General features: G+C 57.2%; 1 protein-coding gene across 7 annotated transcripts in view; it reads right to left on the bottom strand.

The window, feature by feature from the left end:
• The window catches only part of LOC105308182 (transcription factor COE3), a 115,715-nt gene that overhangs the window by 36,869 nt on the left and 64,546 nt on the right, over positions 1–14,300 (bottom strand). For all 7 annotated transcript variants that reach the window (XM_023525404.1, XM_023525406.1, XM_023525407.1 and 4 more), the window contains one exon: positions 1,870–1,951. In XM_023525404.1, the coding sequence (XP_023381172.1) occupies positions 1,870–1,951 (82 nt within the window). The remainder of the gene's footprint in view (positions 1–1,869; positions 1,952–14,300) is intronic.

Genomic DNA, 14,300 nt, shown 5'->3' with positions numbered 1-14,300 from the left:
ATGTTTAAGGGTCCAACGAAAGTCAGACCTGCGTACGTGCATACGGATGCGTGTTAGTAACTCAACTTTCATTTAAAAACCTCTCGGGCCCCACAGGCAGACTGAAGTGGGGGCAGTACCCACTGCGCCCCCAGGGGCTGTCTTGCTGGGGAACCGTCCTTGACGAGTCTCTCCCATGGGCCCTGCCAAAATTTCGGGGGCCTCCACCCCATCAGGCCACTCTGAACCTCGAAATACTGCCAGGTGTTGATTTGGATACCTCAGCATGCTCTCTGACTGCTGCCCACAAGGCGGCCTTCTCCCCGGCCCCGGTCGGGGGAGGCTCTGACACCACCTGGGCGCCGCTAGGGGCCTGGCCGCTCTGCCCAGAGGACGCACGGCTGCTCCCGCCCTGCCCTGGGGTGAAGGAGCCAGCATATGCCTGCCTGGGATGCACAGACACACCACTAACGCTGAGACACGGCCTGACCCTTTTAAAGTTCCTAGAGCATGACATGCTGAAGAAACGAGAAAGGCAGAAATAAAATGAAGGGCACTGTCTCCGCTCTGTCATGTATATATGGGTCAGTCACCAAGGGAAAAGAGTGTAGTTCAACTAAGAAAACAGACAAGCTGTGTTTTGTTCCTCGGCCGTGGCCAGGCCCGCGGCACACCTGCGGAAAGGTGCTCGGCTTGTGAGACCAGCTGGAAGCGCCGTGCGAGCCCTGACCTCCTGCTAAGTCCGGTTAAACCTCTGAGAGGCAGAGAGATTAGCTGGAGAGACCGGAGGAAGTCTTTCTAGGAGCTGAGGGCTCCACTTGTGACTGATGCTGTGTTTGGCTGTCGATGAACTACTGTGTGACTGGGCTCTGCTCAGATGGATCGAGGGCGCCTGTGAAGGCCTGTGCAAGACAAATGGATGCAGGCCCAACTGTTTGCCAGAGACCCTGCCTGCAGCTTCAGAGCGTGGCCTGGGCGAGCCTGAAGACCCTTCTCTGATTGGCTGGTTGGTTGTAAGGGCAGATGTCACATTTCCCTAAAAGACTGAAGCAGAAGTTAAATTTCTAAAACCACCTTGAGCAACTTGCTGGTGAACTCATCCCATCTGGCAGTCACTTCCATCAGCAGGCAAGTTCCTCGCAGGCTGGTAGGGACCAGCAGCAGTTTCGTGACCCGGCCCAGAATATTTTTACAACTAAAATCAGCAAAATAATCCATCATGTGTGCAGAATACCCTTCATCTTGAAGTAACCTTCAAATCACTCACAAAGGCAAGAAGAATATGGAATTTGCAGAGGCCTGCATCTGACAGGTGTGGCTCCCTTCGAGGGGGGCCCAGGCCTTGCGTATCCCCGACAGGCTGACCTGTGGCTCTCCCCGCGGGAAAATCCACCAACCGACTGACCCCTGAGAGACCTCCAGCATGGGCTCCCAATGCTCGTCAACGGGGCCTGGACAGCCACGTATAACAGAGGAATCGGGCTAAATCAGACGCTAATGTTAAGAAGATTCTATTTGGAAGAGAAAATCCTAAAACAGTCCTTTTGAGACACACCCATGGGACTTACCATGGTAGAAAACAAGTGGGAACCTGGTTAACCTACAGCCCTGGTCACTCCGGGCCGGGACGTCCGGAGTGCCCGCCCCGAGGGTGCTCCCCGTGCCCGCAGCAACAACATGGCCGTGTCCTCAGAGCTGGTTTCCACGCCCCGTGGGCCGCGACCGGGCTCTGGGACCGGCACAGCGAAGACGCCAGATCACCATTAGAGCATTCGGTTTAGCCAGCGGACCGGTTCTGGCTGCCCCCAAGCCCCTGAGCACTAAAGGCCATGCAACGTCAGAGCTCGGCCTGCGCGAGGCCGCCCGCGGCCGCGTCCGGGGGAGCCGTACCTGGAATCTCCGCATATCCCGGGGGTTGCCCGCATTCTTCAAACAGTTCTGATTGCACTTGAGGAAAAACTTTAGAAAGAATCTACGGAAATACAAAAGATGGATATTTGTTAGGGTCATCAGACAAAAGACACAAACACTCCGAGACACGTTCGCGTGGGGGGCCGTGGAGACGGCCACACAGACCGCCTCCGTGCGTGAGGCCGCGGCGGACACGGCTCGACGTCATGGGTTTCCAAGTTCTGGGACGACAACTGTGGCCTGGAGTGGCCATTTCTTGCCTAGGTTTTTGCACGAGTGACCGTTAACCACTGAGCAAACACTCGCCCCAGAGGGGCTGGCAGCAAATAAAAACCTGGGACGCCTAGTTAAACTTGACTTTTGGGCAGTTTTTTTAGGATAAGTTGTGCTGTGGGACATACCCATCCTGAGCAATTATTCCTCGTTTATTCGAAACTCATTTACCTGTTCCTGCTGCATTCCACCTGGCGGCCCCAGAGGACACCGCTGCCGAGGTAAACACGCTTCTAAAGACGGATTTTAAAAGTCACAAGAAATACAACTCTTAAGAGAAGAAAGGGTGTGGGAGTGTTGTTTTAGGGGCTACGATGCATTTTGCAAAGATTTATGTGTGTGTTTATGGCGACAATCGATGCCTTTGCTGTGGAGATGTAACTGCCACCCGGCGGAGGGCAGGAGAGACACAGGCACCCGGGGCGCGCGCAGGCACCCCAGCACGCGCAGGCACCCCGGCACGCGCAGGCACCCCAGCACGCGCAGGCACCCCGGCACGCACAGGCACCCCAGGGCACATGTGAGCATGGTGTGCGTCCCGCTACGCTCTGCCCTTGGCTTTGAGGCATGAGGATTCCGGGGTCCTGGCCGCATGTTGAGAGGCCGTGACAAAAACGGCATCATGCTGGCCTCCCCATTCCCGCACACTCGGTGACAAATGCAGAAGCTCTGGCTCACAGTACGGACAGCAGGAGCCTCGCTGTGACTCAACCGTGGAGACAAGAGGTTTTGTCTCTGCACCCCCTCTGCCTCATCTTGAGAAGGCCACATCCGTCGTGAGCCAAGGCGGTGGCACCTCTACGCTGACATGCGCTCCCTTGGGGGGTCTAAGTGTCCTGTCCAGCGAGGCCCCACGCAAAGGTCTTCTCCATCTGCTCTCCGAACAGCACCTGGCCTACTCGATGACCACGAAGTTTCTACGAAGTTTCACGTGATTTCCTTGAACTCGACCTTGTGCTGTTCCTTGTTGACGACGACCGTATCCGAAAACAAAAAGCCTCGGCGGACTGAGCCATCTCTCTACCGCGTTCCCGACGCATCCTGACGCCTTTCGCCAGGGCAAAAACCCGACTGATGGGAAGAGAAGAGCGGCCACTTAATTAAACGTCCTCACGTACGGCAGGGCCTCGCTATTTTAGGCCGGAATTTACATCTTTTATTAACTCACCTCACCTATGCGCTTGGCTCACGCTGCCTCTTAACACCATCTGCCGCCAGCACACAGTAAGTCACTTGATACTCCACCCACCAATTTTTCCTAACAACCGCCGTGCAATTAAACCCCACGCGCTCTGGGCGAGGTGAATTAGGCGCACCTGCGGCCACGCGGCTCTCGCGCTGCATCGGAAGGGGCCTAACAAGGTGAGGGCGGCAGAGTCATCGTCCTGTCAGGCAATTAGGTCCTCACTTCGGGGACGGCCACGCGGTGCAATTATGCCACACATCACCACCCGGCTAATCTGAGCAGGCGCCGCCTGGGAGGCTGCTGGCCTGCACGGGGCCGCCTCGGAGCCCCTCTTGTGACAGTCAGCTCTCCCCCACCCAGAGGGGGCTTCCTTAGATGCCTCGACGTCTGCTTAGCCAGCTCCCCCTGCCACCTCCGAGCAAGCAGGGCAGGTTTGGAAGGTCTGACCGGGCACGGCTGCGAATGTCGCAGGGCGCGGGTCTCACCTGCCATCAGGTGCGGGTTAGCCAAGTTGGGTGCCGAGCCCCGTCAACGCCAAGTGTTCTCCAGGGTTGACTCTGGGACCAGTGCACACACACATACGCACAGATGCTAGCACTCAAATGCACGCACATGCACACGTATGCACATTCACGTGTGCACACATGCTCGTGCAGCGCACACGTGCATGCATACACATTTGCACATGCATGTGTGTGAACACATGTGCATGTAGACACATGTGTGTGCACATGTGCCTATGCATGTAAACACGTGTGTGTGCAGGCACGTGCACGCATGTGTGCATGAATGCCTGTATAGGTGCGTGTGTGCGCACACGCACATCCACATGCATGTGCGCGCACACGTGCATGCTCGCGCAGCGCACACGTGCACGCACACGCTCATGTGCACGTGTGCCCACATGCATCGACACGGGTGTGTGCACGTGCACACGCATGCACGTGTGCACACACATACACGTGCATGCGCACACGTACATGTGCATGTGTGCGTGCGTGCACATGCGTTTTGGATGTGTTCATGGAAGTTTTGCTCGTCTTCCGGCGTCTCCAGCAAGGCTGGCGCTGGGCCGGGTCTGTGGTGTGTGGCCCCAGACAGCAGAACCCCTTTCAAGCCGTCAAGTCCCAAGCACACAAACCAAGTAAGGGGTGACAACTGCTGGGACAGGGGGAAGGGGAGCCTTACACTTACTTTCACCCTCGTTTGGGTTACACTTAACTCGAGGACCCAATTAAGCCTCACAGGGTGGACGGCACAGCACGGCCAGCAGCACGTGACAGCTGACGCCGTCTAGTTACACGTGGGGCACACGTACGTGTCCCGCCAGCTAGTGCTCAGGGACGTGCGCTGGGGCGGTGCTTGGGGAGCGGGTGAGGAAAGCGGACGCCCCACGCGCAAACCCAAACAGTAATTCCCACCACTTACTCAACTGCCCTTTAACTGGCGTTTTCCTAAGAAATATCTGACGACCACTTTACATAGCTCACTTCCAGGGTCTGGCACACAAAGGATTTAATACTCTTGTTATGAAAGGAAAAATCTTTCCTATGTCAGAAAATCTTTGGCTTTAACACCAATAAACTCTTTATTACTGCTAAACATGGATCTGCTGCTCGATGGCAAAGAGACGATAAAAACCCTAACCCGTCATTAGTACATTTCGCTTAATTGTGTGCCGTGCGCTTCCCGCTGCAGCTGTTGGCCCATCATCAAAATGACCATTATGTACACTAATCCCCTGACCCTGTCTTTATTTCCCTAAAGAGTCATCGTCTTCCACAGCAGGTACGAGAGTAAATCAAGCTTGAAATATGGGCTTTATTTACTTGTGTCTCCCAGGCAGGAAAGAAGGCAGCAGCCCGGGGCACAGGCCGCACGCCCGCCAGCGCACCCCAGTCCTGCTCTGCTCAGGAACGGCACACAGGGCCCCGGAAAGTTCTCCGGGGCACTTAGGAGGGGGGCAGGTGTGCTCTCGTCACTTCTGAAGTCAAGTGTCCCCGTCAGGGTGTTCAGGGGACAGGAGGGAATGCCAGCTGGAGACCCCACCCACTCGCGAGGGAAGGGCACGTTCCAGCACCCCCCGAACGTGGACCCGGGGCCTGTGTCTGGGACGGCAGTGACCAGGGAGCCACGGGGTCCAGCAACTGACACCCAGAGTCTGAGCTGGAAAGTCCCAGCCCGCCCTCCGCGCGGGGGGACGGCCTCACGCCTGCTCCACACAGAGCCACGGCCGCTGAAGAAAGTTCAAACTTTGGTCCCGGCGGCGTCGGCGCCAGAGTCGGCTCAAACGACCCCGCGTTCCTGGACACGTGGCGGGCCCGAGACGCCTTTCAGGCCCCGAACTAATAAGAGGCACCCAGTCTAGGTGTCACGCGGTGAGGGGCAGGCCCCCACCACAGCAACTAATTTCAAAGTCGGCTCCATTTCTGTGTGTTTAAGCTATGAATTAGTTCATTTATATTTACTTTTATGAAGCTGATTACCCAGAGCTTCTCTATCTGATGAAAATCATTTTAATTGTAGTGCGAGGCTCCTGTGTAATATCCATTACATTATGAACCGTTTAAATTCTACAGGGGTATCGTGCAAATTGGCCCTTTGTGAGCGAGCAGGCAATTAGGACCAAACAGTTCTCCTTCGAGCGGCTACACAACTTTGTGGCGTTGCTCAGGACAATCGGAAACAAAGGAGGCTGTTTAATTGTAATTTAATGGAATATCAAGGAGTCCGTGGCATTCGGCGCTGGCAACAGAGAGCAGGAGAGAAAAATTAGCCGCAATTATGTTTGATTAAAGCCATCCTTCTCAATAATCAGCGGTCCTGACAGGCCATGGGGCTCCAGTGGGTTCCAGGATGGCAAAAGGTGTTGGGCGATATTAGGGCCAATAAAGGGGATATTAGCATAGCTAATTACAGCCCTACAAAGCCTGCAAAGGGGGCCTCTGTGTATTGTAATGTGTAGAATAATTGGCCGAGGCCGTTATCAATTACGTAAGGGATGAATTTGGTTTGTCAGGGAAAAGCTGAGGAGACCGTTTCACCTGACACCGTGCCTCTGCCTCCCGTTCCGGCAGCGAAGAACTTGCCACTTTTACCAAAAGCTGTGACCTAGCAGTGGCAGACCGCTGCGGAGATCGTGGCGCCGGCAAGCGTTGGCGGCCGCGGCCCCGCGTCCTCGCCACCGGCCCTGCCACCCCTGCTGGTCCCCTAACCGAAGCCCTCAGTCGCATAGCGATGCTTTCTTCCTTCTGGCCAAGGGAGAAACAGACTGTCTCCTTGGAAAGTCAGGGGCGCTCTGGTGACGGGGGCGGGAGCGGGCGCCTCGCGCGGTTCCAGCGGCTGGCTTTTTGCGTGTGGATGGCACGCGTTTGAAATCGCCGATTCTCAGCATCTCAGGAACCCTACGTGCAGGGGTTTTTTAAAATTTTTAATTGTTACTTTTTAGACGGTTGCGCGGTTGGTCTCGACGGTGCTTGGAAGCGTGAGTGACAGAACGCTCAAGGAGCAAGCCCGAGGGGCCGGGCGACGCAGGACGAGGGTTCCTCGGCCGCCACCTCGGCACCGGTGAGGTGCCACTCAGCGCCGAGAGCCCGGGCCCCCTCGCAGGCCCCTCCGGTCTGAACCCCAGCCCCGGGCCCAGCAGGCCCACCGTCTCTTCTGGCCCCAGACACCGGAAGCCCGAGTCAGGAATGAAAAATGCTGGTCCCTTCCATGAGTGGCGGGGGCTCAGTCTTCCGCTTTAAGGCAGAGGTCTCAGCACGCAGCCCACGAGCGTGGCGATGCACAGGCCTCCGTGCCATCCCCAAAAGCCCAAGGTGTTCGTGTGCGTATCACGGTGCTGACAGCTTCTGGAGGGTCCTGGGAACCGCAGACACCCCATTCCAATCGAGCCCTCTCCCCACCCCCCATTTTTAGCTACTGAATTCAGAAGGCAAAGCCAGGATATTTTAATACGTTATAGCCATGACAAAAAAAGTGAGCATGGAACACCAACCTGGCTGTAAAAGTCACCGCCCACTGGTGGGTACGGGGGCTGGAGAGGGGGGAAGTGTCGGGGGGCTGCCTGAGGGGCTCGGGGTTCCTTGTGGGGTGACGAAAATGTCTGGAACTAGACAGCTGGTGGCTGAACCACCCTGGGAACATCCTGGGTGCCAGTGAATGCGCACTTCGAAATGGTCCGTTTCCAGCCATGTCACTCACACCTCCCTCCCCTTGTGACAAAAACGACCCCAGCCCCAGAGAGAGAAGGGCCCGCCCCCGCGGGGTGCCCGTGGCTGCGGCTCTGCCGGTGTGTCTGCACTCCTGGAAAGAAAGAGTTAAAGCCTCAAATTAAAAGATAGAGCCTTTAAGAGACTCTTCTCTGATAAGAAAGTGACCGGTGGAGTGCTTCCTCGAAGTCCCTGCTAATTACTGGAAGTCCCCGAAAGCAGTGGCCGCAGCTGTGGCGGGCGCACGCCGGCCATCAGTGGCTACAGTATTGATTGCTCAGCAATCCTAGCTGATCGGGTCCTGTGCTTGGAGACAATGTGCCTCCTTCACAAACCCTGTAATGAGCAGTTCCGATACACGCCTGCATTCTGCTGACATCAGATCTGTGCTCTGAGATAGTACACAGGTCAATACGTATCGGATTTCCAAAATGCGAGGGTCTTAATGCCAGGCCTCTCCTCTTCTCCCCCTCCTGCCATTAGCTATTACGGGGCTCACGTTCTCTAATGCCAGACGGGAGGAAAAATCTGGTCCATTAGTCTGATTTATTCTTCAAATATGCCATGACAAATCGCTTTAACACCAGACTTATTAAATTCTTGTACATTTCAAGTTATGGGTCTCATACACTTGTGGTGCCTCGGTGACGTCATCACGGAGGGGGCAGAGGGTAACGGCACTGGCTTTTACAGCTGTGCCCAGATGTCCTCTGTGAGGGCCCCCTCCCCCGGGACGGAGGTCTGGGCCGCCCGGCCCCCCCTCGGTGGGCCCCCGTGCTCCGTGGGCCCCGTCCCCCGCACGTGCGCTGTCCTGCGTGTAAACGCGACAGGCAGGGGTTGCGGCTCGCCCCGCGGTTCAGCGCCCCCCTGGCCTTTGTCTGGACGCCCCGCTGCCCGGCAGCACGGGCTGTCTCGGGCGGACGAAGCTACCTCAGTGCCCCTCGCTGCAGTAACCACACTGCATTAACAATATTTGTACTACAATCACCGAGGGACCCACTGCCCAGATTCTATCACTTCTTTATCTCCTGACAAATACCTCACTATCGAACATTATTAGGTTTAGAAAATTAACCCTCCACGGTCTGGAGCCACGCTAGGCCCCTCCGTCCCTCCGAAGGGCCTTATCGCTAAATTTCTGCTATAATGGTTTTTCTTTTCATCACAATTTCAGCAGCGGCTGTCAAGAGGCACTTACAGATACCGTGATCTTGTACTTCTGCAATGATTCTCATTAAAACGATGCCGACGAGATCTGATGGGATTTAATAGCTTTGCCGGCCAGTCCCGCATCCACCCCCGGGGTGACCCCACCCAGGCCTCCTCCCGGGGAAATCTGTACGACTCGCGTTCAACTTTTCCGGGTGGTTTTAACATGTTCAGATAAGGAAAAGCCGGGTAGACACTCAGAAAGCGGCCGCATCCACGGGCTCCGCGCTCCGTCGGCCGCCGGGCCGCTTGCCGTCGGGGTTCCGCTTAGCATTTTCTGGAAGTGGGGCCGACGTTCCACGACAGCTATGATGAGGTCATCTGTTGAGAAGAAGCCGGCCGCTCGGCACGGGAGGCGCGTGGGGCGTGCGGTGCCGCGCGGGGGCGGGGGCCCCCCAAGCCCGTGGTCCCTTCCCCCCTCCCCCATCGCCCGGCTTCTAATGGGCGACGCGGCCCTGACGTGGCTTCCCCAGCTCCTCCGCGCTGTCAATCAGCCGGCGTTCTGTCTTTCGCTGCGGGCTCATTAAAACGCTCCCGCGCTCCCTCCGGACGGCCCTATTTGCCAGCTCTGATCACGGAGCTCCTCGCTCAGAGAGATGCCAGCATCGCTTGCCTCGCGTCAGATGCTCCCGTGACCTGTTGCCCGCTGCAGGCGAGATGCTCGCAGGGGCTCCGCACGCAGAGATTAAGCGCCCGCGCTCGCCCCGGCTCCAGGCTTCGGCCCTTGCCCCCCGCCACGTGCGCACGCGGGGTCCGGGGCCCCACAGACCACGGACCCTCGCCCGGGCCTCTGATCGCTCCTGGCTACAGAGACCGTTCTCAAAACGAACGAGAGGTTTCTTCCTGTGGTCCGTTCCCACCCCGCACCCCAATCTCCAGATGGGGCAGAGCTCGCCGGTCTCTTCCTCTTAGACGCACGGTTTCCCATCCACGCCAGCTCGCTCAATTAAGAGCTACCTTCTTTGCGAGTTGAATTATTAATAAAAAAAAAAAAAAAAATCCCATTTTAAGTCAAGCCCGTGCATGCACACGGGACGCGAGTGTCATACCTGCCTACGCCGGCCTCTCTAGCCTTTTAGGTCCTGATTAAAAACTTATTAAAACATTATAAATGATTAATGGGAGCACAGCTCTGAGTGGCAATTATTAGTTTTAATGCAGGTAATGCAGCTTAATGAGGGGGCACATGTGTGTGAAGCTTTAACTTCATTACTCCTGCGTGTCAACAAATACAAGAGAAGTGCGTGTCCAGGTCATCCATTACTCGGCACGGCACCCAGCCTTCTCTTGTCGCCTCTCTCTGTTGATGAGCCAGGGGCCATAAATTAGTCCCTTCCTGGGGCTCGGGGAAGGACCAAGGTGCCCAAGTGTGGGGACCCTGGCCGGGCTCCCCGCGCCCCGAGCAGCTGCAAGCACGAACACCCCCCGGGCCCGCTTTTCGGAGCCCTGGGCACCCGGGGCTTCTTCCCCGGAAGCCCTGCAGGCTGCCACTGTCTGCGCTCCCGGCCTTCCGAGCCCTCTGGGCTGCTTTCCCGTCTGGTTCTGAGAGGTCTGGGAGCGGCTCGGTCCGGACCTCCCCGCGCCTAACTCGTCTGAACGCGGGTTCCCTAAATATTCGAACGTGTTTCCCACGCCCTTTGCACTGGGCCCCCTCCTGACACACAGGGGACTGTGACACGCAGCGTGAGTGGGGCGCTCGATGCTGGAACGTGCCTGGTGGCAGACGCGGGGGGCGCGGGCTGGGCAGAGGCCGCACGGTGGACGGACGGTGCGTCAGGGACGCCGAGCGTGGGCGTGACGGCTCCCTCTGCCCACAGAAGCCCAGCACGTCCCCGGCCGCACCTGGGACCCCGCCCGGGGCCTGCGCACAGCCCGCAGCTGGGGGTGGCGTCTCGGCCCAACGTCGCCCGTCACCTTTTATTTCTGTCTTGGTGACAAGCAGCTAGATCCAGGCTGATCTCCACTATCTGTTTGAAGAGAACTCAGGACTATTTGCATCATTTTATCGCTAATGTATAATATATGGCTCTAAAGTGAGCCCGAGCACTGCCTTGTTACTGAGCATAAAACAGTGTGGGCAATAAAGACGCATTAGTCCTCTGAAGCACAGCGGCGGAAACGCGGGCGAGAAGGGCTGCTGTCTAGAGTTAAGAGGCCCCTTTCTGCCCGACTGCGACGACGGAAGAGTAAAGAAAATGTCAAATCAAGAAAAGCTGGATTTAGAGATGAGGCAGCCCGGAATGACGTTGGTGCCATATTTTGTGGGACTATAATGCTGTTGGCAGCAAAGACCCGTGTTTCTGATTCATCTAGGGCCGCATGGCAAAGCTTTGTCAGTCTGTGCGAGGTATAAATAATTCAGGGTGAGAGATAGCAATTACAGGGCCCTGCACAACCAAAATGAATATTTTATGAGGACTAAAACTGCTCTGGAATGAATCATACACACGGAGTCGCACACACATGGCGAGTGGGCTCCCGCGTGCCAGCCCCAAGAAGAGAGGAGCGTGGCCCCGGTCCCCTTCCGGGGCGGTGACCAGCACCCACAGACGGGCTCGCCGCTGGCCAGGCCGGCCTGCTCCCGTGCTTGTCACGGGCGCCCGGTCCCTGACGCGCCCAGCGGCCAGCAGGCAGACCGCGCTCGCAAACTCCCGGCTGCTCCGCCCCGCAAGGCTGCGCGGAACGCTTGGCGCCCCCCGCATCACGGCTCTGCTCGTCCCGCTGCTCAGACCCACTGGTAGGTGTGCGCTGAGTATGCGCTGCGGACCAGCTGGCGTGCGAGGGCGAGGGACCCTGGTGCCAGGAGAATGGCTTTGTTGTCCCCCGTGAACTCGAGGCGCTGACGGGAGGCGGGGGGCCCCGGGGCCGGCATGATACCCGCCACTTCCCCCCGGGGCAGAAGCACATCTACGGTGCTCCCTCCACCCCCAGGACCGACTCTCACTCGTCCGGCCCGGGCCCCTGGCTCCCCACATCCTCACGGCCAAACTCACACGGACGACGCGCTTTCCCCTCTTCCAATGGCAGACGCTACTCGTGGGGGCAGGGCGAAGCCAGAGAAACCTTTAAAGGCTGAAAGGACGGTTTCATCTGCCACGTTTCCTCCAAAGCTGCTCCTGGTAAAGTGCAGAACAAGTAACGACATTGTCCGCGAGGCCGCGGAGGCCAGTCCCACGCTGAATGGCCATTGTGTTTGCCCGGCTACTGATACCTGCGCTTTTGTGCAGGAAAGAAGGCCGGGAGCCGTGACATCAACGCAGCACAAGCGTCCCTCTGTGCGGACGCCCAGAGCGGGCCCTGGCCGTGGTGGGAACCGGCTCCAGGTCCCGGGAGAGGTCTTCCTGAAACCCAGCTCCGGTGCATTGTTTATGGGAACGAGGCTATTAGGTATATTAATAATTTGATAAATAGGGATTTGCCCTTAATTATTCATGAAGAACATTTGGCAACAGTAAAATTATATTCGCAGAACAGGTTTATAAACCAGCTAATTATAAATTAAGTATGCAAGAGAAAATTGCTAACCTTGAAATTAAAATATTTTATGATTCTGCAATTACCAAAAAAAAAAAAAAAAAGTAGAGAATTATCAGAACCCCAGTGTGAGCAGAGAGTACACAGGACTCTACAGATGGCACAGCGTGGGCCAGGGGAGTGACAGCAGAGAAAATGCCCCAGGGAACGTGCCCCTCCCCCGCAGCCCTGGGAGGGGAGGCGGCTGCAGGGCGCCAGACAGCAGCCCTGTGCGCCTTCTGCTCTGCTGAAGCGTCAGCATCCGTCCCAGCGAGGCAGGTCGGCACCCGCAGGAGGCTCCTGTCCACTCTCTGCAAAGGACGTGGCGTGTCAAGCCCTGGGCCATGGGCAGCCCGGCTGTGCGGGGAGCCCACAGGGAAGCCCCCGAACGGCCCTGTGGCCCCTCCCCCACTTCACTGCCCTCCTGATGGGACCAGTGCACACGCAGCTTAGGGTCCAGGGGGACGAGGTAGGTGCTGGTGGCAGGCAGGAGCGCAGTGCCACCAGCATCCACTAGAGGGCTTCGCACGGCCGATGCCCGCGTGCCACCAGCACTCAGCTCCCCCTTGCAAACAAGCTCCGGACAGGCCTTTCCCCAAGGGGGTCGCCCACCTTACTCTGGAAGCCAGCAGACTTCTGTGTCAGGGGCTCCGTCTCCACTCACCCACCCCTGACCTCTGCAGGCCCCCGGCAGCTGAGTGGCCGTCCGCGCACCCTGAGAGTTTCGCAAATGTTTCCCTTTACTTGTGTGACAGGGGCGCGTTCTTCACTCACATCTTAATGACTAGACACCTCGCCCTAATCTGGGCAGATGTTAAAAGAATTAAGGAAAGCGACCAGGATGAATTAACTATGAAATACCCTGTTTAACACACACACACACACACACACACACAAAGGAGCTGCATCCCTGAACTTCTGTTCCCAGGGCTATGTCGCGTGTGCACACAACGCCACTGCAGCCACTCAGCGAACGCAGGGGCCAGCCCCTGCCGCTCCGATTGGCTCGCGCTGCCGTCACTCAGTGACTCCACGTGCTCCTGCTGCACTCCTGAAATCAAAGATTAAATGAGCAAAAGCCATCGTGCTTTTTCTTCTTTCTAGCGGTGGAGAGTCTTGCCTTCCCCGAGAGTAAGAGGCCTCGTTAACGGCACCCGAGGGAGAAGACGGCCGGGGTGCACCTCGCGGCCGGCCCACGCCACACGCCACAGCTGCGGGCCGGGCAGCCCGGCCGCCGTCTCTGGGAGCGCGGATAATGAAAATCTTTCCGTGTATAAAATCCTTAATCAAAATGCCAGTGGCGTCACCTTGTAGCACACACGCCGCAACTTAAAATTAAAATTAATATACGACGGAACCTTTAACAAAATGAGTGGCCTCGGCTGCACAGGACGGGCGACCGGGCGCTGCGGCCTGCGGGGTCGCGACCCGGCTCCGCCAGGCACTGACCCCGCCCTGCTCCCACCACACAGGGGGATCCGGAGACCAACCGTCACTGTCCCCGGGTCCCCGAGGCCTGCGGGGAATCCCAACTGTGAGGACGAACCGACAGAGACGGCGGTGGCCCGCGGGCCGCACTACGACGCCAGGCGGGACGCGCAGGCCAACGGCCGCCAGCCCGGTCCTGGGTGCGGGTTCAGGCCGCCTCTGGCCAGGTAGTTTAACTCTGTCCGCTGGCAGCCAGAGGACATTTTTATCATCTGGAATAGACTATTTACCATTTGATGGGATACATTTCTTCCTCTACCTCTGGGATGCGCCACAGATGCCGAGCGACTTCCCCTAACAATATTTAAATTGCTTACAAAGCCTCTCTAAATATTTGCCATGTATTTAGCATGCCTAAGATCTGCCCGTTATCCCAAAGTCTTTTTGTTGTAAATTGCAATTTTACAACTTCATGCTTGTGATCTATTTTGACAAAGCTCTGCTGACACCCTCTATTGGCCTCCAAAGGCAGAGTAGCTGGTACTCCACGAGCCACCAGAGAACTCTCAATTTGCCGTGAGTCCGCTGCT

Source organism: Pteropus vampyrus, unplaced genomic scaffold (assembly GCF_000151845.1).
Source record: "Pteropus vampyrus isolate Shadow unplaced genomic scaffold, Pvam_2.0 Scaffold554, whole genome shotgun sequence".
Lineage (NCBI taxonomy): Eukaryota > Metazoa > Chordata > Mammalia > Chiroptera > Pteropodidae > Pteropus > Pteropus vampyrus.
Note: the sequence above shows the minus strand (reverse complement) of the source record. Positions and strands in the feature narration are given on the sequence as shown.